Here is a 20,854-nt window from a genome sequence, read left to right as displayed (position 1 = left end):
GTGGCAGAGAGACGTGCAGCACACAGCTGCTTTCCTGAGCTGCCCAACTTCTCATGACTGAGTTTCTCTGTGGCCCAGAGGAGCAGCCATATGGCAGGCAAATGTCCCTTTTTGCTCAGAAGACTGCTGTGAATGGTAAAACCTCGGGCTGCTCAATGGGTACATCTGGCAGGTACATCTAAACATCCGATGTTTAGAGTAGATGTGATGCAGGCAGTGCATCCCTGCTATGGAAGAGCACTGCATCTTCCCATCCTAAAGCCTTTCAGTTTTCTAAGTGCTGTGTTTTCCAAGTCCATTGATCTTTGGTAAGATGCCTGCATCTTCCTGCACAGAGATGTGTCTGCATCGCAGTATTAGGCTTATGCCTATGATTTCTACCTTCCTTCTCAATAAAGAGTGTATATTCCAAAAGGTGTGGCAAATGCAACAAATTGCTTTTTCCTCAGAATTTTTGGAGATGCTGAAAATGTGCAGGGATACTGTCGTGATTTCCAACAGTAAATTCTTTGCATTAATTTGAAACCAGTCTCACTTTTGAAAGGTTGAAAGAATTTCAATTTGGCTTCAGTAACTCTGAGAGGAAATAAAACTAGAAGTTGTGGATTAAAATAAGCATTGCAGTTGGATCAGAGATTATTTTTACTTTTACTACAGTCTAGGTTATTTTTTTAATTTCCTAGACATCTTCTGATTCTCTCTTCCCCTTTGGTTCCTCTGACATTATTGGCCTCAGACTTAAGGCCTGGGGTTTTTGAGAGTGAATTTGATTCAGACAAACCTAAGTATGTGGGTGCCTCAACTCCTACACTGCACCCGTGAGCCATGTGTGGCCGAGTGCTGACATAACCAGTAATGTGGTCATCGATCCAGTGGCTGTTTACGCCATCTTTGCGCTCGGCAATCAATTCCAAGCCACTTGCCCCGCTGTCAGCGATGACGCACTTCTCACGGAGCAGTGGACATGGTTTGCGATTATTGCTTCCCATCCTCCAGGCGAGCCCAGCGTGAATGACTTCTCCTTCCTCCCTGTCTCACCTCCTGCGGGCACACTTGCCACATTGGAATGCTCTGCAGGCACTGAGGGATATTGGTCTCTCCTTCCCTTTCGGGTGCCGAGGGAGGAGGCTTTTTGAAGTGCTCATGCTGCCCCTGGATGTGTTCATTATGCCAGAGAGAGGAGAATGAGAAGTCACTTGGTTTCCCTCTACTCTCACACAGACAGTCAGGGCTTCTAGTGTAAATTTGTTGTCTGGCCAACAGCTGGAATTTCATGGGGGAAGGCTGAGGGAAGCACTTGTAAGGTTTTTTCTTTTGAAGGCACAAAATTGGATGTTGGACAAGCACTTCCAGTGTGGCATCTTCTGTAAAAGTATCACTAAGGGCAGTTAAGCATCTTCTTAAAGCTCTCAGTTTGACAGTTTCAAGAGACTGTTGTGGAGGATGCACTGGAAAGAAACCAGGATACTCCTTAGACCACTCAGGGTGTGGCTTTGCAGATGGCAGTTTTTCCAGGGGGACTTTTGAAATTAATAATTGGGTAATGGGTCTCGTAAAGAAAGGAGCTGTGTGTCCAGTTTCTCTGCTCCCCTGGTGTGTGTGCGTGCCCAGAAAATGCGTGGTGATGGTGTGGTGGCCTCCCACCCCTGCAATGTGATGCGATGTCTGTCACTTGCTCTTCAGGTTACTCTTCTGCACCAAATTTGTATACACTACCAAAGGGGGAAGAATCTTAAACTGGGGTCAGTAGGGTATCTACTTAATTTTTAAAAATGGTTTTGGAGTGAAAACAAAGGCCTCTCTTTGCTGGTCTTCTCCATCAGCTTCTTGTACATTCCTTTGTTATTTAAAAGCTTACATAAAACAAAAACCAGCTGATCTTCTCACCAAAGTGGAATTTTTAAAGGGTGATTACTCCTTTTAGGAGCTCCACAGCCATATGAGCAAATAAATAAGGGAAATACATCTGCAACCTGCTGGTGAGAGAACATTTAAATGCTGTTAAATTAAAGGGGGGAAATTTGGAAGTAAAATATTGGTGTGGCATTGCGTTACAAAAGTACTCTACTGTTTATCATCTCTTCTGATTTTTCCCCTCTCCTGCATGTGCCCACCTTATGTAAAAGGATCATGGTTTCAGAACAATTTCTGCCTGTGTGCGTATATAAGAACAAACCATGATGTCTTAACACTGTTGGTTTTACACATGTGACTGACCTGTTTGAGCCTACTAATATACTTAAATCTTTCAGAGAGTTTTCCAAAACCAAATAGGCTCAAGCTAGGAAAAAGCCAGGCTTCACCATCCCAGGTAAAAATAACCAAGTAAATAACCAGGAAGTCTCTTAATTCTTAATGGAATAACAGCTTTGGTGACTGATTTTGGTTATCAGATTACCCTCTGAAAATAAATTCTGTGCTATACTTGCAATTGGCTGTAGAAGAAAAAGAATACACTGTGTGCTAATTTTAGCGAATAAGATTAGAGTTAATATTTAATCCCAGAGACCTTCTTCAGGCTGTAGAAAAAAATAGCAGCAGTTAACTGTCACTAATCTTATCTCCTATTTTTCTAGCATGTGTTTGATTATATAACTTGTAGTGCTGGGAACCCGCTGGCTGAGTGAGAAGTTGGTGGTTTGTTGGCTACATGCTTGGGCATATTAGACAGCATCAGGGCTGAGATGGATTTAAAAGCTCTACACGTGCCTTTGGACTGCAGTAGCAATGCTGAAAGGCCAGTGAAACAGGTACCACAGTAGACCTGCTGTGAATCAATATGTGAATAACTGATTCATTTGGATTTCTGAAAGAAACAGTTACATTTCTGCTATTTTTCTATCCAGCTGTTTTAAATAATACTTAGTTTGAGATTTGATATTCAGTGTGTGAGGTTTGATTCAATCTTCCTTTCTTCCTTCCCCAGAAAATGGCTTAATTGAATTGATGATTGGAAATTAAGAGATGAGGGGTTTTTAAATGTTCTTAGGTGCCTGATGATGAATTTAACCTGAAAATCAAAATACTAAAAATATAAACCATTAACCTACAAGCAGCTTGCACGCTTCACAGCAAACCTATCAGTGCTCCTGTTGAGTTTTAACAAGTGTACTCAAATGTGTAAAGATAATAACATGCGCCTGCGCCGCTCTGTCAGGACTTGTGCATTCTCAGTGGGTCTGGAAGTCTCACCACCAAAATTACCCCCGATTCAGTAGGATTTAGTAACTAATGTTCTGCAGATTTAATTGTATCCCTGGAGGGGAGAAGAGGGCTCTGCCCTCTCACGCCACTACCTATGAACTTATTCTTTGCATGTGCCCCAGGTATGCTTTATTTGGAAAGGAACAATTGCATGTGCATTTGCTGTTCTGCTTTATTGCTCTCTTCTAGCAGATCATTGGCACTGTGCCCTCATTAACAGAGAAATTAGCCCTGAAAAGTCTACTAAATTAAAGCCCAGCTCTCCAGAACAAGGTTGTGCTTTGTTAGTTTTCCTTTGCAGTACCCAGACACAAAGTATCCATGATCTTCCCTGCAAAGCCTTCCAAGACCACTCTGAATTGACTGTTAGGTTAAGAGTCAGGGAAAAAATCCCTATGTTTTAATTTCTTTTCGCTGCAAATGCCAATAGCGCCCCATAGCAAACCAGACAGTTCTTCTCTGTTCTTGATGTTCGTTTGCATCAGATTTCTGTAAACATTCCCTTGCTCCATTTTAGATACTGCCTTGCCAAGTTTTACATTCCTACATGTTTACAGTGATCTTTTCTTGCCCTTAATCACTTTTCCCCTCTTTAAATTGAAGTCAGACTTTGCTGGCATTTTGCAGGGGTTGACCTTCCCTGCTCCAGATGCAACTTTTCATACAGATGCCATTCCAAATGGGGTTACCAGACATCCATGTTTCCTTTGGAAATAACCTTCCTTCCCACCCCCCATAAGAAATACTGTCTGTGCAGAATTGGAGGATTTTGTCTATTTGTCTGGGATTTTGAGACATCTGGAAGTCTGGGCAGCTCACTAATGAGCATGCACTGATGAACTCTGCAGCACACAGTGAGTCCGGCCCATCCGCAGAAATGTCAGCCCTCCGCGTGTGCTCCCAGGCCACGTCCCGTGTGTTCAGAACAGCACGGAGGCCTCCATGGCTTGTCTGGTCAGCCCTCATGGAGGGCATGGGTACAGTGGGCAGCCAGAGCCAGTTCACCCACAGCGCTGCATCTCCCACGGTGCCTGTGTGTGTACAGATAGGTTTAAAATAGAATTTCTGACCCAGAAGTCACTTAAAAAAGATGGTGTTCCCAATGTGGAAGTGAGCTAACCCTCCTCCTAATTTTAGAATAGTATGAGCCCAGAACTAGAAGAATGCTTTGCTGAAAATGCTCTATTTACATCTCATGCAAATGCTGCCTCCTTTACTAGCATTTAGTGCTGACTGTCTTTCAGCTTCTTACTCTCTCATCCAACAGTGATCAATCCTATTTTCCTTGAATTAGCCCGTTTTTTGTTAATGACCAGCAAAAAAGGGAAGGCAGAGAGTCTAAGAACAATACAACTATTTCTCCAAAAGGAAAAAGCATTACCCGGAATGCATCAAGGAAATGTAATGAGAGATGATGGAGGAAAATAAGGGAAATATTTCCTCACAAGGAGGTTTTAAGTAGAGTCTGGCAATGATCTCCCAAAGGAAGTAGTGGAAGTCTGGTCACTTAAATCAATTAGGACTAACCAGAGCATCGCACTCCCCAGGACTCTGTAAGGAGAAAAGCAATGTCAAACTGAACTAAAATAGACTTTGCATGCTTATTTTCTGCAGGGCTGCTGTCTGTGTTTTGCTGGTAAATTCAATATGGCTAATGCTGATTAACATCTCTTGATGGTGATCATACCGTCGCATTGTTTCCAGCCTGTTCCTCAGTAGCACACACTCACAAGGGCATGGCCATACAAAACACGTCCCCCAGCTCAGCTAGCTCAGTGTGAAAGACAAGAGGCAGATAAAGGGCAGGAGAAGTTGTTTTCTCTCACCTTAACCAGGGTCAGTCTTGTTATCACCACAACGCTGAATTGACACAGACCTCCCTACTGCACACTGAGCACAGTGTACCTGTGGCAGCGCAGCAGAGGCAGGAGCTGCACATGGACTTGGTCTCTTGGATTGCTGTAGAGCAAGGAGGTGTGCCAGGTACCTTAGGAAGGGCTGCAGTACCCATGTCCTCTGTGCGCTAAGCAGTTCTAATGCATATATACAAGATCAACCGGGGCAGAAGCAAGATAAATAAAGTGCTTTATCCTTAGTCTTGGCTGTTTGGCATGCTCGAAGTACATGTAAGGGAAACAAACAAGTAAACATAGGGGAAAGAAATCAAGTCTCCAAGAAGCTAGGATCTTTGCTTTTCTCTCTATGTGAGCACTGTTGTTTTATATGTATGCTTTACCTTTTCTCTGGGTGGTTTTCTACTAGCCAGTCAATTCTGTTTAAACAGTAGAAATGGGTAGAAATTGGAATAAGGCAAAGGATTGAAAGGCAGGGAAGTAGTGATTTCGCATATGAGCTAGGACAGGGTGCCCTGTGGAGGTTCCCACAAACTGACCTGCCTGCTTAAACATTAATTTATACAGAAAATAAGGTTTAAAAGCAAACAACTCTTGGACATCTTATTTTCAATAGAGAAAAAATACCCCTGGGATTGTTGCTGGCGTGGGTTTTACCCGTCTAACAAAGGCCTCTCTCACGTGTAAATGAAGACTGTTATAGCAGAGAAATTATCTCTTTTCTTCTGCAAATGTAGATCAATTTGTTTTCACTAACGTTTTTCACTGAGATGCATCAGTCAGATCAAATAATTTTAAAATACTGTCCTTATCTCTTCCTAGAGGAATGCCCGTGTGGCGGTAGTACATACAGCTTCAAAGCCTTTTTTTTCCCAATGTGTGGTGCTGATGGTCACGCTCCAGTGGCTCGATTCCAGCCTTCCTGCCAGAATGCATCAGATGCAAGCAGTCCCAAAACTGGTGGGGCCGAGGCAGGGAACCTGCCACGGGAGCCGAATCAATATTTAGACAGCTTCAGGCGGCAGAGCTTGCGCTGGCTTTCACACTTGGCAGCAAGCTTTGCACCCGTTTGTTTCCAAAGTTATTGTTTGTGCCGTTTCAAGAATTGGCACTAGAGAGATTTCTGCCTGAGGGCAATGACAAGTGCCGGGTGCTTGAAAAGAAACTTTCTCCCTTTGGATCTGAAGATTGTGAGAGTGAAGGTTGTGTCACTGGGTAATATCTCCAAAGGAAGTCAAGGCACACATTTGCTCGGCATTTTCATCATCCTTCTCGTGAGGCATCTGCTGGGCACCGTGGGGAGCCCAGGGCACAGTCTGGTGCCGATGCATGGAGCACAGACCGCTCTAACAGCTGCCTCGCTGCTGTTTGTCACCGTGCTGATGTACCTGGAGCAGAAGCCCGTGTCAGCGTGGGAGACAGCCTTGCTGTGGGGCTGGATGAGTCAGCCCGAGGCTGTGCACTGCCTGTGCCGGGGCGGCAGGCAGGCAGGTGAAACCCCGGCCCAGCGCAGAAAATTATTCTAATTTGCTTTCCAGCCATTCCACCTAGTGGCCAAGTGACACCACTGCCAGGAGAGCCGTGTTTGTGCTCCAGTCCCTGGAGACCTTCGCTGCTGCCGAGCTTACAAGATATGCAGCAGTTTGTAAGCCCCCACAATGAAGATCTTACCATCAGCCTGCGAGTAGCTCATTAAGTTCCCGAGCAATTTTGTTAATCATGCTGCATAGATAAAATGCAGATAGGCCTTTAGTGAGCTGATAATCTAACAAATAGGCAGAAAGTGTAACACTGATAAAGCAGAGATTTTTATTTTAATAGCCAGCTGTAAATCTTGGCAATTCTGTTCCAGAGGCATATTGTTAAACAGGAATGTGCAAGTGTGTAAGTATGTGCATGAAAATGCACTGCTTCTTAAAATAGCAGATTGAGCAGTAATACTATGGATGGAGTAGCTATTGGGAGCAATTTTAAAGGTGTTTTGAAATATTTTTCTCCCCATCAAAGTCTGTGCCACTTGAGGTGTCTTCGTAATCTGCTATCATAAGTACAGATCTATGAATAACAAAGGCTTGTTTCTGGAAGTCAGGATTTTCTATAAAAATCTGTGAACTCTACCGCTGGTCCTGAGGCAGTATAGGGCTTTATAGACTTTTCATTGAGATGAACCAAATTATTCACTCAGATACACTCTAGTCACGAAATAGACCTTCGCAAATTCACGGCCTGATGGCTCACCAGCCTTTTGAGCAGCTTCTTTGCTTGGTGGCATTAATTCAATTGGAAGAATAGTAAAAAACAACTCACCTTCAGGGTATCCCATACCATCCCAAATATACCCTTCTGAAGAGCTGAGAAATGGGAGTTTCAATCCTCACAGCCTGAGGAAAGAACCTGGTCTCCTACTTTCCAGGTTCCCCTTCTGTCTTTAGGCCATTTTGAAAAAAAAAAAAAAAGGAGACAGCATTGCTTCCTCTTCTTGTTTGTTTTAAACAAAGAAACTGAGCTGGGGATGCCTACCAGAGACATCTGCATCCAGAAGGAGGTTGCAGGCTATGCATCCCAACCTCATACAGAAGGAGGTTGCAGGCCATGCATCCCAACCTCATACAGGTATGCAGGTGTTGGCTGTGCTGAATCCCATCTAGAGGCCTTTGCCTGGCATTGAAAGCACAGGGATCTCACATAAATAAGTGCTACACATAAATAAGTGCTACTTGCAACAAAGGCAAGAAAGTGTCTCAGTGAATTGAAACTGAAGGGACTTACCAGGGTCATCTAGTAGGGGGTTGGTGCAATGGGAAATTCAGTTGTCATCTTCCACATCTCAACTTTGTGGCCAAAGCACTGAATTTTCTTGTGCAGAAACCTTAATCCTTGATGGTGTGTTGTGGTTCTGAAGCAGCATCTTGGTGCTTCATGACAAATAATTTTTCCAATCCCTTTGTTTTATACCCACTGGGAGAAAAAAATATAAGAGAAGTTCGTGGCAGTCAAAGTATTTTTGTCAAAAATAGACATATCTATAGTTTACTATGTGGCTTAGCAACTTATTTAATAGCTGTATGTAAAGATACAACTGTAAAAAATTGGGGGGGGGGGGAAGTGTGTACTTTTTAATATATGGTATATTAATGTTAAACACAGATGGTATGGAAAGATGAGTAGCAGTGCATAAGTCAGACCTGGAGCAGTTGACTAGAGATCACTCTCCTGGAAACAGTTTCTACTCTTTCTACAAAAAAAAATTGTGGGAAATTAATTACTGAGGTGGGACTCAGAATAATTTCTACCGTTTGAACTATAAATATTAATTTCTTTTCTGTAAGCTGTACCTCAGGCTGACTAAAATCAGGAACAGTCTGAGGGGAATAATCTCCATGGGATGGAGGAAAGTTATGCAGTCTGTACTTACCTATTATGTATTCAGCAATGGCTTGCAAAAAATTGAGAAGAAAAAGAGGAAATGGTTTGCTTTTGAAAGAGGTATAAATATGCTTTCTCTTGAATTTTGCTGTAATACTGTTTCCTTCCCAAAACACTTTTTGGATAAGTGGTATCTTAAGCTTGAAACCGTTGTTCATTGGACCTTCCATCAGAGCAGAAGAATCAAAATTTAATTGGTACTTTCATGGTTGGGTACTGTAGCAGAGTTAAAATGAAATCCATGTAAAAATTAGCTGTGTCCAGGCTAGTTTTTTCAGTCTTTTATTAGGGCAGAGACTTAGTTCATAGATCTTCAAGATACTTGGGGAAGATAGTCTCAGTTCAACCTGTACAGTGATGTACAGGAGCAACAGAAAGGGAGCAATCTTCCTGGATGTAGCATCATTACAGGTGGAACAGAAGAACAGCTGGTGCTGAGCAGTATTTATTTCTGAATGCCAGATCTGTTAGTTTATCTAACCACATGATGAAGGACTTGGAATGATAGCAAAAGCTGATGGTAACACTGGCAATTTCCTCTCTACTTTTGCAGGTCACTGTCAGGGGATTTGGTCCATTGTTACAGTTCGCCTACACTGCTAAGCTGTTACTCAGCAGGGAAAACATCCAGGAGGTCATCCACTGCGCTGAGTTCCTGCGCATGCACAACCTGGAGGACTCCTGCTTCAGCTTCCTGCAGACACAGCTGCTGAACAACGAAGATGGCCTGTTCCTGTGCAAAAAAGATACCACCTGTCAGCGCATGCACGATGAGGAGAACTCCGATGGAGATGAGGAAGAGACGATGGAATCGGAGACGTCAAAACTATCTTGCCCAAGGGAGAGGATGCACCAAGAACCCTTCAGTTTTGAAACCACTGTTGCTGGAGCAGACAAAGGCGAAGGGATGCTGCCTGACTCTGACATGCTGAGAGATAGCAAGGACAATTTGGATAAAGATGCAGTAACACGGTACCCCAGATACAAGAAATACCAGCTTGCTTGTACCAAGAATGTCTACAACACATCACACATCAGTACCTCAGGTTTTGCAAGCACATTCAGTGAAGAGAGCTCTGGAAATGGCCTCAAATCAGGACTTGCTATGGGGCAGATAAAAAGTGAGCCTCAGAATGAAGAGAACGATGAAGAAAGCATCACACTTTGCCTGTCTGGAGATGAACCTGACATCAGGGATAAAGAAGGGGATGTTGAAATGGACAGGAAACAGCCAAGCCTCACTTGTGTCGACAGGCCAAAAAGTGGGTCTTCTCCTTCTTGCTTGCGGTCTTTCTTCAACAGAACAAAAAGCATAGATTTGGTTGGCTTCCCCAGCACTTCCCAACAGCACTTTGGCAGGAGTCCAGCATGCCCTTTTGAAAAAGGGACAACTCAGGGTGACCACAAAACTGATTATGTCCCTTTCACGGGGAACTATGGACAGTCCCATGCCATGCAGAAGGATGCTTCCAACTTCACAGTGGGATCACCACTCAGGGGGCCCGGCTTTGAAACTCTCTGTAAGCAAGAAGGGGAACTGGACAGGAGGAGTGTTATATTCTCTTCAAATGCTTGTGACCAAGTAAACACTTCGGTGCATTCATATTCTGGTGTGAGCAGCTTGGACAAAGACCTCACTGAGACTGTGCCGAAGGGTCTGTGGGCCGGCGGTAGCCAGTCTCTCCCCAGCTCTCAGACCTATTCGCACGGCGGACTGACAGCTGATCACTTGCCGGGAAGGATGCGGCCCAACACCAGCTGTCCGGTGCCAATTAAAGTTTGCCCTCGCTCTCCTCCTCTGGAAACCAGAACCAGGACCTCCAGCTCGTGCTCTTCCTACTCGTACGCAGAGGACGGCAGTGGCGGCTCTCCCTGCAGCCTGCGTCTTTGCGAGCTCTCCTCTTCCCCTTGCTCCCAAGGCCCCCGATTCCTGGCGCCCGAGCACCAGGAGCCCGGCGTGGTGGGGGATGGATTGTACAACCCGGTCCGAGCCCAGATTAAATGTGAGCCATCCTATGGAACAAACTCCAGCGATGAGTCTGGGTCATTCTCAGAAGCAGACAGTGAATCATGTCCTGTGCAAGACAGAGGGCATGAGGTAGGGATTTAAGATAAGTACATATATCACAGTTGTTATCACCCAATTAATCTCTCCTTCATTCTCTCAAATGACTTTGCATTTCCCCAGCACTTTCTTTGTTTATAGGGGTAAAGAATAACTTCTGGTTATTCCCTCATCAGCTGAGTGCACATGAATGACATCCCACAAATAGATCTGCTTGATCTCTGAGGTGTTCGGCACTTCTAAAATTTTGGGTGTAGGAGAACAGCAAACTGATGAATGATAAGAGTGCATTGATGTGCTTAGGGTTCTGCCAGCAGTGTCCTGTCTTCCTCCCTCCCTCACAGACTTCTGTGGCACAAAGCACTGCTTTTTATTCTTAGTTTGCTGAGGTGGTTCCAACTCCACTTGTTACTGCTGTGTGTGTGTTTAAGCAACCTCAAGCTGTGCCTTTCCTGACACCAGGGCAGCTTGCCTTGAAGAGCCAGGCTGCATGTTGCCAGCAGAGGTGTGAAATTACTCAAACAATTGTATAGCTGGCCACCCAGTGCTGTGGGAATGGCATTCAAGTCATCTTCACACATGTGTGTGTGTGTGTGTGTGTTTGTGTGTGTGTGTGTGTGTGTGTGTGTGTGCGTGTGTGTTGCACGTTCAGGGGGTTTTGCCTCTGTTATGTGACAACTTGAGATCATGTTCCCTGGCTGTGACATTTTGTTCAAAGCTCTAGCACCCATGGCATGAATGGTTTCAGAGAGAAGTTATCCTTTAATTTCCAGGATTTTTAAGGGAAACAAGAGAATGATCTGGGGCTGAAGAGCAAGCTGTCAATTTTCATGTAGCTCCCCCAAGAGGGGGAGGAGAAAGAGGGGCCCTCTCTGAAACTAGAGATGGGCCAGCTGAAGATGCGGCAGTGCTAACTGGCTAACCATGACCAAATAAACTGTCTGTGTGAAGTCACTACTTTTAGGGCAGACTTAAATCAAGGAGATGTGCTGTGGAGCCCAGAAAGTGGAAGAGACTGGATGTATATTCACAGCTTCATTAGCAATCTGCATGACCTAGAGAACATCTGAGTGAAATCAGGTATCAGGTTCCTCTAGTAATGCTGAAAATCTCCATTGAGAGTTTTTGCTTCAGTGTGGAGGGCAACAAGTGCTGAGAGGAGGGTTCATATGCTGAGAGCATCCAGTTCAGAACCATGTGGGCTTAGTTATGGAGTGGGTATGAAAAGAGTGAACTTTATTCTATCCCTCAGTCTTTATTCCAGCTACATCTCGGGCTTTATTTTTCAGACAGATGTGGGTGCTTCCTTCAGATGGCTGCTTAGCTTTCAGGAAAGAGCCAGGGGAGCCTCTGATGTCCTAATCCCTGGTCTCACTAGACCAGAGATTCTGAGAGGACAGTTCTTCTTTGTCCTCATGTCGTAAGCAGGGGACAATGCAGAAGGGAGAGCAGTCTCTTAGGGAGGCTGTCTGGGATGGTGTGCAGGAGATCTCATTTGGGAAGCCCTACAGCAGCCCAGGCTGTAGCTGGGTTACTCAGTGAAGTCCTGTCTTTACAAGGGGCAGAGGGCAGCAGGGACCAGGGACCATCCATTTCCACCCATGTGTGTGCTTGCTCAGCATGAGGCAGCGCAGAGGGCGGAGGTTAGCCTTTTGAGATTTGATAATTAATTAGCTGTCGTAATTACCTAATTGTGTGGAAATATGCTGCAGCAAAAATGAGCCTGGAAGAGTGAAATTAGAAGCTTACAGGTGGTGGTTTCCTAGAAGAAAGGTGTACGTGAATATGTGCAGGAGAGCATGGATGAGAGGAGGGATGAACAAGGAGCAAACAGTGTAGGAAGCTGTGTGGGGTGCTGCTGGCAGGCAGACATCTGGCTCTGAGACAGTGCTAGCAAAGGTCTGCTCCACTCCTGGTTTTGCTGCTGATTCTGGTTTCCTCTGGGGAAGATTTTCTGAACTGTGCTGAGCAAGTTTTCTCCCTGGGACTGCTGATAAGGCTTTTTTTTTTTTTTTTCTCCCCCAGGGTATTTTGATTAGGACTGCTAGGCATTAAAAATGTGGTGAGGAAATAAGTGCTCTGTGAGGTTGCATTGCACTATCCTGAACAAGCCAAGGGTAAACAAATCACACCAGTGCTTTGGTAGAGATTTTGTTATTTTGTTTAAAAATCGATCTTTTGAAGGTTGTTACCAATACAAGAGCAGACTTTGCAGCCTTATTAAACAATCCAGTATTAAGACAGTGACTTGGGTGTGTATCCTGCAAGATCTGCTGCTGTGGAAAGCTCAGTAAAGGGTATCTTAAACCAGACAGTAGAAAATAAGTAACAGCAGCAGGAAGTTCTTGTATAAGTTGCTCTACCTGCTTTTGTCAGTTTGGCTGTGATTAAAACAGCAGGAGGGACTCACAACTGTCTGAAATGGACAGCTTTCTGTTCTTCACCTCCCTGCAAGCTGCATGGGAATCTTTCTCCATTCCTGAAAGTTTTGCTTTGCCCTTCCTGTCCTGATGACTTCACAGACAGGGCCCTTTCCCCCTCTATATCAGAACACACAGTGTATTCTGGGCTTCTATTCAAAAAGCACCTGATAAGATATCTGGGGGTGACATGCTTGACCTTCTGGACAGTGTCCATGCAGGTTCTTCTGCTGCAGGTCAGCTTTTATCGGGGTGGGATGGCCTGATGGGAATAAGGCTGGTGGACTCTGACCATCAGTTATCTCACAGGGCTGCTCAGTTCCCCTGGAATTTGGACCTAGTTGGTCATAATTTGGCTCAAAGAGTGCTATTGCTGCCAGAATTCATGTCACAAAACATCATTTGCTGGGGTGTTGATTGTGTGAGAAGTACGTGAGAGGCTTCTCTCTGCTTTTTTCAGGCATTCTGCTTTCCCACAGACAGATGCCATTCCGGAGCACATGGCCAAAGTTGTTTGGTGCCAGAAGTGGGGTGCTATGGTTCAGCATGATGCTGTGTGAGTGAAGGTTACCCCACCTTGTGACGAGCCTCCATCTTACTGTAGGTGCAGAAGGCAGTCACAACTGTCAGAGGAGGTGACATCCTTGGAGCACCACTTCTCCAGGATGTCCTTGCTTATTGCTTCCCTTCCTGGAGCCACCAAGACTCTTCTGCGATCTCCCTTTGTTAAGGCTTCCTGAGAAAAGCAGCAAGTGCAGTGTAGGGTGTACCCATGGTACAGAGTTGCAGGAACAGCGCTTTTAATTCAGCTATTGGGACTTCACAGAAATATTTACTAGTTTGTGTTGCTCTTTTCACTCAGTTCTCTCAGGCCTCCACAGGTTGTGAAAAATCAATTACTGAGATATAATACTAGAGAGAAGACATAAAGCTCAGTGCTTACAGGCAGGTTCTGACAATCCTGCTTAAAATAGCAACAACAAAACAATAAGCCCTGAAATAATGAATTGTTGAGAAGGAAGTAGTCTGTCAATCTGTTAACCTACTTAAGGAACAGAAACTTCTGCACTACCTACTTTTTTTGGTATTCCTTTTCTTCAGCAAGTACTTTAGAGTTTCTGTCTGCTAGAAAATTTGTAAAAAATATTGTACTACTAAACCAGTTAAAAAGAAATCTCAGCTCAGTCTAATATGGTAAATTAGTTTTCTGAGGAAAAAAACAAACAAGGGTAAGAGGAGGTAAGAGGTGGAGTTTTCCAAGAACTATTAGTATCTAGAGAGTTGCATTCAATGTCTCCTCATCTGTATTTCAAAAGAATTTCTCGCCTGGTTTAGTGACTCACTTTTCAAAGGAAATTTTCATAAAGGGAAAGCTAATGCAATTAGACCTTTGAGGATATTGTAGGTCAATAACCTACAAGAGATGAAACCCCTCCATGTTAAGTGACAGGCAGCCACCCTTTCCCTGTTCATCTGCTGCTGCTTAGCAAAATACTGCAAGTCAGAGCCCCCGAAAAGAGGAGTAAACCAAAGCTGCTGTACCAGAGCTCTACTGTAACTATGTTGAGTTACCTCATCTGAGACTGCTTCACTGCTTAGTATTCCTACTCAGTGAAGAACGTTACGTGGAAAGAAAGGCAACCAAGAAAAATACATATGAATGTTTTAACTTGCTGTGGTATGTGATAACTCCCCAGAATGTGATGATCGGTCACCCCAGCTTTCCTGATTTTACTAGGTTTGCAAATTTGAAAATGAGAAGAAATAGTCTCCAGATTGTTTTCTGGTAGTTGTTCTCCTGACGAGGATAGCATCACCAGAGCACTGGGAATTGTTTCTCAATATCTGTTTAAATGGTGTCTTGTCAAACATTGGTCTTGTAAGATAAACTTCATGGAAGTTTTGTTTTCTTTCCTCTCTTCAGTAGGAATGGTATCCATACTGGTAACAAAGAATTGTTGGATTACAGCAGCACTGAGAGTTTGACATTTCAGGAGGGTCCTTTTAAACACTATATTATTTTGTGGAGCCCGACAATCAATTATTTTATACTCTGGTCTGAAGACCTTGCGCAAGCTCTTGAAGGACTCCCGTTCTTGAGCTGCAGAAGCAACTCTTTCAGAGAAATACAGTACTTTATCCCCTGTCATTTCACTGCCTGATCTTGCATTCTTAAGTGCACCTGTGGCTTCTGTCAGTGTTTCTGTGCTATCTGGTCTCAGAGAAGCCTGTTAAACGGCAGGAGTATCATGCTGCTGTGCTCTTTGAAGGGCTGGAAGATGGGGACACTGCAAGCAGTGAATGGGAAGAGGTCAGCCCAGCATTCTAAGTACAAGCAGTATGTGGTCTGAATACAAGTCCAAATCATGGGCTAAAGGATGAGAATCCCATCCACATCTCCTGATTACTGGGTTAAAGCACTCAGGCATGGGATTAGCCTGGTCCCCCACTTCTGTGAGGCAGGTAGCAAATCAAAATGTTACCCAGCACTGCCCTTTCAGGAAGCATTTGCTGATCCAAATGCCTCTCATGGCCCTCACAAGGTGAGGCTGGAGTTGACCCCACGCCGCTACGGGGCCATCAGTTGTCTTGTGTCAGATGGAACACGCTGCAGTGGAACCTGCTGATCTTGAAGTGGGACAATTTAGACCCTGGTTTGTTCACACAATAGTAGATCTTCACTGCCTGGGCTCATCATTCCCCTTTTGCAGTCCTCTGCCATCTTGGTGTAGTTGACACCTGGAAAAAGGAGGTGTTCTGAAGGTTTTATCTGTGCCAGTAGACAGCAGGATGAGGAAATGCATCTTGGCTATCCCTTACACAAAGCAAGGTCCATTACCTTTGGACTTCTTGGATAGCCTCTGTCCAGATGAAATTAGGACAGGAATAGGTCCCTAGTCTGCAGGACCACAAGTGGTGCCTGAAATACCCTGTAAACAATTGAGCCCCTATCACAGGTGGACACTCCTCAGCTCCTGCTGTGGAATGAATTCCTTCCTGAGTGTTTGTGGAAGACAAACCTTCCTTGCATGCTACGGAAGATACTTGAAAACACTGAAAACATGACATTAATGCCTTGGGCTCTTTTGTGTGAAGCCGAGTACACATTTCTGCATTTTAAAAAGGCATTAGTATGATTGAGTCCCTGGGCTGGATTGCTTGGGTGGGTCCTGAGAGCCTTCCAAGGATCAGCAAGTTTGAGGCTTTCAGGATTTGAGGGTACTAAGGCAGCAGGATTTTTTCTTACAACTCTGGAGCAACTGACCAACTGGGACAATGAGTTCCACTTTCCCATGCCCACTACATAATGGTTGCTTTTTCTTATGGATAAAATATTTGTCCTTTAAGTTACCATGATGTTAAAGTGACACTTAGGAAGTTCATTGCCTTTACTAACACTTGGCTAGGGTGAGATGATGTCTTAATTAAGATATAAAGAAAGAATGAAGAAGGTAAGGTTACTCATAGGATAAATAAATTCCCAAGAGTTTACATTTTATATTTTAATGGGAGTGAACACGGGTCCTAGGTTCTTTCCTTTATTCCAGGTGAAAAAGAGAGGGGGGAGAGCAGCAGCAGTAACTAGTACAATAGAGGAGCAAAACAGCAGTAACTGGCATATGATCCAAGCTGGTACTAACTAGTGAAGCTTGAAGGAATTAATTGGTTATATATGGGCCTTACATGTGCTGAGTCAGTCGCTGTCCCTGTCTGTCTACATTACTGCTCTGGCTTAGCCTCTCAAAGCATTGACATTTCCACTGGCATCCTAATGCTAATAAGTGGGAAATGCCACAAAATCCTAAACAGGTTTCCTTTTTCCCCAGGGTGGATTGGCAAAGTTGGGGCAGTAGAGTCTGCAGTGGTGGTAGAAAGTGCCAGTTTATTTGTTGTGTGGTGGAAAGCAAGCTTGTGCTGCCAGTGTAAAAATGCAGGGAAAGAGTAATTGTGCTGATAAGGAAGATTTTGGATTTCTGTGAGGTTAGCTCTGGCTGGAGTAATTCTTGGAAGGAGCAGGGATCTCACTTACATTTTTAATTTGAAATCATTTGTACCAAAAAATAATAGTAATTAGAAAGAAAACTTTACAAGAAAGCGTGCTCGTTGGGGTTTTCTTTCATATCTTAGAAAAGATTGACTGTGTTTCTCAGACACCTCAGGTAAATTTCTCTCACCTCCTGCAGATATTGTGAGATGCAGAATCTTTTCTGAGTTTTAAGTCCACTCCTTCTGCAGCCAGGAGGGAGAAGCTGTGCAGCATTGCCATCTGAGGGGAGCAGGACATTAGGTAGTCCCAACCCATCATTTCAGGCAGCTCTGGGTGAGTCAGATGAATCCCACCCACTGCACAGTTGCAGGCTCTAGCAAAATGACTCACCACTCTGTTATGATAAATAGCAGCTGAGAGTCTTGCCCTGTGCAGTTGTAAAACACTTTAGCCTCTCACTGCAGCAACACCCCGGTGCAGTTATTCACTGTGTCCGTGCCAAAAGCTTGGTGGGTTGGTATTTTTTTTTTTCAGTTGACAGCTGATTTCGAAGAGGGAGACAGGCAATAAAAATGCTGTGAATGGTGAAGGAAATGAGTCTGACTCACTTCCACTTTCCCTTTCACATTTTTAATCCTGTGCAGTGCTGCCTGTGACAGGAGTGGGATTATGCTGGGATTACTGATAGCAGTCTCTGATCTGCTGTGTAGATGGTTTTATTTTAAATCCCTTTTTTTTAATGAATCCTTTTTTATTTATTTTCCCATTTCCCTTCAGCAACTTCTACCTGACATATTTAAATTGCTTCTCTTTCATTCCAGCTGCAAACACATCTCCTTGCAAGTAAATATGTTTTGAAAGGGAGAGGTAGGGAGAAATAAAGTTAACATTCCTTTCCATTTTGGTCTTAAGAAAATAAGGGAAAACTGTGAACATGAACTGGCTGGTTTTGCAGTGAAACTGTGATGTCTTTCAGAGAAAAGAACTGTCTGTTTTCATTTTCAGACCCTGGTAGAAGCTAGAGAGAAAACTAGATTACATTGAGCTTATGTTGACCATCCAAAGGCTGGGAAGGGGAAATCAAACAGGTTTCATGTCATTAACAGGCAGTCTGTAAACAAGGTAGTTCACATCCCTGTGCCTAAGGTCAGCCTTTGTGTGTACAAGCAAGAATTTGGGAGGGTTTGGGCAGTGTTTGGCATTTCTTGCTGCTTTAAATTGACCTGTCAAGTAGTGTGTTATGAAGCAGTGCCTGGACATGTGAGGCAGAGGGGCATGAATGAACATTCAGGGCATGAAGCCATCTCAAAGAACGTGGTAGGTGTTTGCACAGAACTTCATGTACCCCAGGCTTGGCGATGCACGGAGCAATGTTAGAAGGGTACAAGAAGCAGCCAAGAACACCTATAAACAAGATGAGGAGCTGGTTGCTGGCAGGCTCAGGTGCCTGGTGAGGGTCCGTGACTGTTGATGGACAGTGTGCCAGAGGCCACTGCTGTGTATTGGTGTACGTGTGTCCTCAGCAAACTGTTCTGCTTGAACTCAGCTCTCTGAAGAAAAAAACTTATAATCTATGTTGTTACTTTTTTTACTTCCAAATAATTATTAAGTGCACCATTGGAAGAAAATACATGTTTTAAATATCAAAGGAATGTTTTCAACCCGTATCTTTTGTTTGGCTGGAGCGACTTACCTTCTTTGATAGCCTGTGTGCAGAATAGTCTCCTTGTTCCAGGTTAGATTGTACCAAATAGGGACAGAAACATAAATATTTACTGCCATCTTTTGGGCAGTGTAGGTATGACTCAAAAAAAAGAAGGAGTCAGTCTAATTACTCGGCATCTCCTTCAGCTTTGTCAGCTGACTCTTATCTGACCACCAAATAAAACAGTTGGCCGAAGAACATCAGTTTTTCCATAGTTATCAGTCCGAAGCTCTAAGTGAAGCAAAGGTTTCTAAGGGGAGGTGCTTACTTTGATTTGAGCAAGCTGATAGATTTTTGGGAAAAAAAACCTAAAAGCCTTTGAGCACATCCACCATTCTTCAGCTTTTGACACAGTGTGTGTTCATTGCTTCAGGCTGCTGGGAGCTTTGTGTTTTGCTCTGCTTTAATGTATAATTGCTAGGATTCTTGAAGTCAGACCCTGACCTTTTCAAGAAATACAATTTCAGTGCTCTTTAATCTGCAAGAATATTAGAGTACCAACATAAACAGGTTTATTTTTAAATGTATATATTTTATCAGGATGGTGTTGCATCACACTCCTCTGACCCTTTATTCTTACACAGTGTTTTGCTTAGTTGAAATGCTGATTAGGTGACCTTTCCTAATTGCAATACATTATTTTTCATCCACTTGAGGTGTCAGGTTGTATTTTTAACCTCATACTTAATCAAACATTCAGTCCTGCAGTCCAAGCAGATACACATTTTGGTATACACATTATACCACATGCTGTGGTAATAGCCCCTTCCTTGAAATTAGTTTGAATATAATAGCAGCAAGGTACTTCACTCTTTCCAAAAGGCCGTGTCTCTTAGTGGACAGAGCCTTCTTTAAATGCAATGAGATCATTTATTAAGGCTTTGTAGAAAGATGAAATTTTTTATCTGGGATTTATATGTGTTGCTGATTTAAGTACGATTATCATTTTATCCTTACCATCTGGACCTCCACAATGTGCCACAAGGGAAGAACTTGCTCAATGTAAAACTTGGTTTCTTGTTTATTGAGGGGGTGGCAGCAAAGATAATTATTCTTCCGCTCACTGTTGTTCCGCTTGCATTGAGCAAGCAAAATATGACTCTTTGCTCTTGTCTTGTGTTTGTTTTAGGTGAAACTTCCTTTTCCTGTTGATCAAATCACAGATCTTCCAAGGAATGATTTCCAGATGATGATAAAGATGCACAAGCTAACCTCAGAGCAGCTCGAGTTCATCCACGATGTCCGCCGGCGCAGCAAGAACCGGATTGCAGCTCAGCGCTGCCGCAAGAGGAAACTGGACTGTATTCAGAACCTCGAATGTGAAATCCGCAAGTTGGTGAGTTACGTGCCCTAGCCACAGCCCAGCTCCCCCTCGCAATGTAGCCTGCAGGGCACCAACAGCAATTCCAGTCCAGACTGCATGGGTTCAGTCAGTTTGTACATTCATGAGCAGAATGCACAGTGGGCAGTGCCACCACATTTTAATGTAAGGGAGTGAGGAGACTGGAGCAAGCCCAAGTGGCTGCCCAGAAAATTCCTGTCACTTTCAGTCATGCTATGGACACCTCAGGTGGGGTTTTTTGTGCTTCATTTTGCTTTGTTCTCTGCTCAAGCTGTAGGAAACATAGGGTAAAAGAGGCAGGGATCTGTTGGAAGAAGCTGAGTTACCATCACCTCCCAAATGGCAGAAAGCCGCATGACTTTGGGTTACTCACTTGCTGCCTGTGCCTGTCTGCTTCCCATCTGTAACAGGGATGTGACACTGACCTCACAAGCTGCTTGGGAGGCTTAAATCATCAAGGTCTCTGAAGCCTTCAGATGCTGTGCTTCTGAAGCCCTGGGGGGAAAAAAAAAAGAAAAATCAAAACATTGTTCAGAGTAGTGCTCCACTGATGCAAAACAAACAACAGAACAATGATAAACAAAACAGTGAGCAACTGCTTCCTGCACTGAGTATAATGCACAGTGTGTACAGGGTGACTCACAGGTTCTGCACAGTGAAAGAGTGGATGGATCCTCATCAAGTTGCCAGAAGAAGCAGGTCCAGCCTTAGCTGCACATGCCTGTCTCCCTGTACTGAGCTGGTGATGGGGAGGAGTTCCTGTCTCTTATTCTCCAGAGCCTCACAAGCAGCACTCAGAGGACTGCACTAGCAGCACGGAGTGATTCAGCCTTATATCTGTAGCCTTCACT

The 20,854-nt window shown here is 44.0% G+C and overlaps 1 protein-coding gene across 12 annotated transcripts in view; it reads left to right on the top strand.

Annotated features, from left to right (window-relative positions):
- BACH2 (BTB domain and CNC homolog 2) overlaps window positions 1–20,854 on the top strand; it is a 181,867-nt gene that overhangs the window by 155,608 nt on the left and 5,405 nt on the right. For all 12 annotated transcript variants that reach the window (XM_072926653.1, XM_030267591.4, XM_030267595.4 and 9 more), the window contains 2 exons: window positions 9,037–10,581; window positions 19,791–19,997. In XM_072926653.1, coding sequence (XP_072782754.1) covers window positions 9,037–10,581; window positions 19,791–19,997 — 1,752 coding nt within the window. The remainder of the gene's footprint in view (window positions 1–9,036; window positions 10,582–19,790; window positions 19,998–20,854) is intronic.

Source organism: Taeniopygia guttata, chromosome 3 (assembly GCF_048771995.1).
Source record: "Taeniopygia guttata chromosome 3, bTaeGut7.mat, whole genome shotgun sequence".
Taxonomy (NCBI): Eukaryota; Metazoa; Chordata; class Aves; order Passeriformes; family Estrildidae; genus Taeniopygia; species Taeniopygia guttata.
Note: the sequence above shows the minus strand (reverse complement) of the source record. Positions and strands in the feature narration are given on the sequence as shown.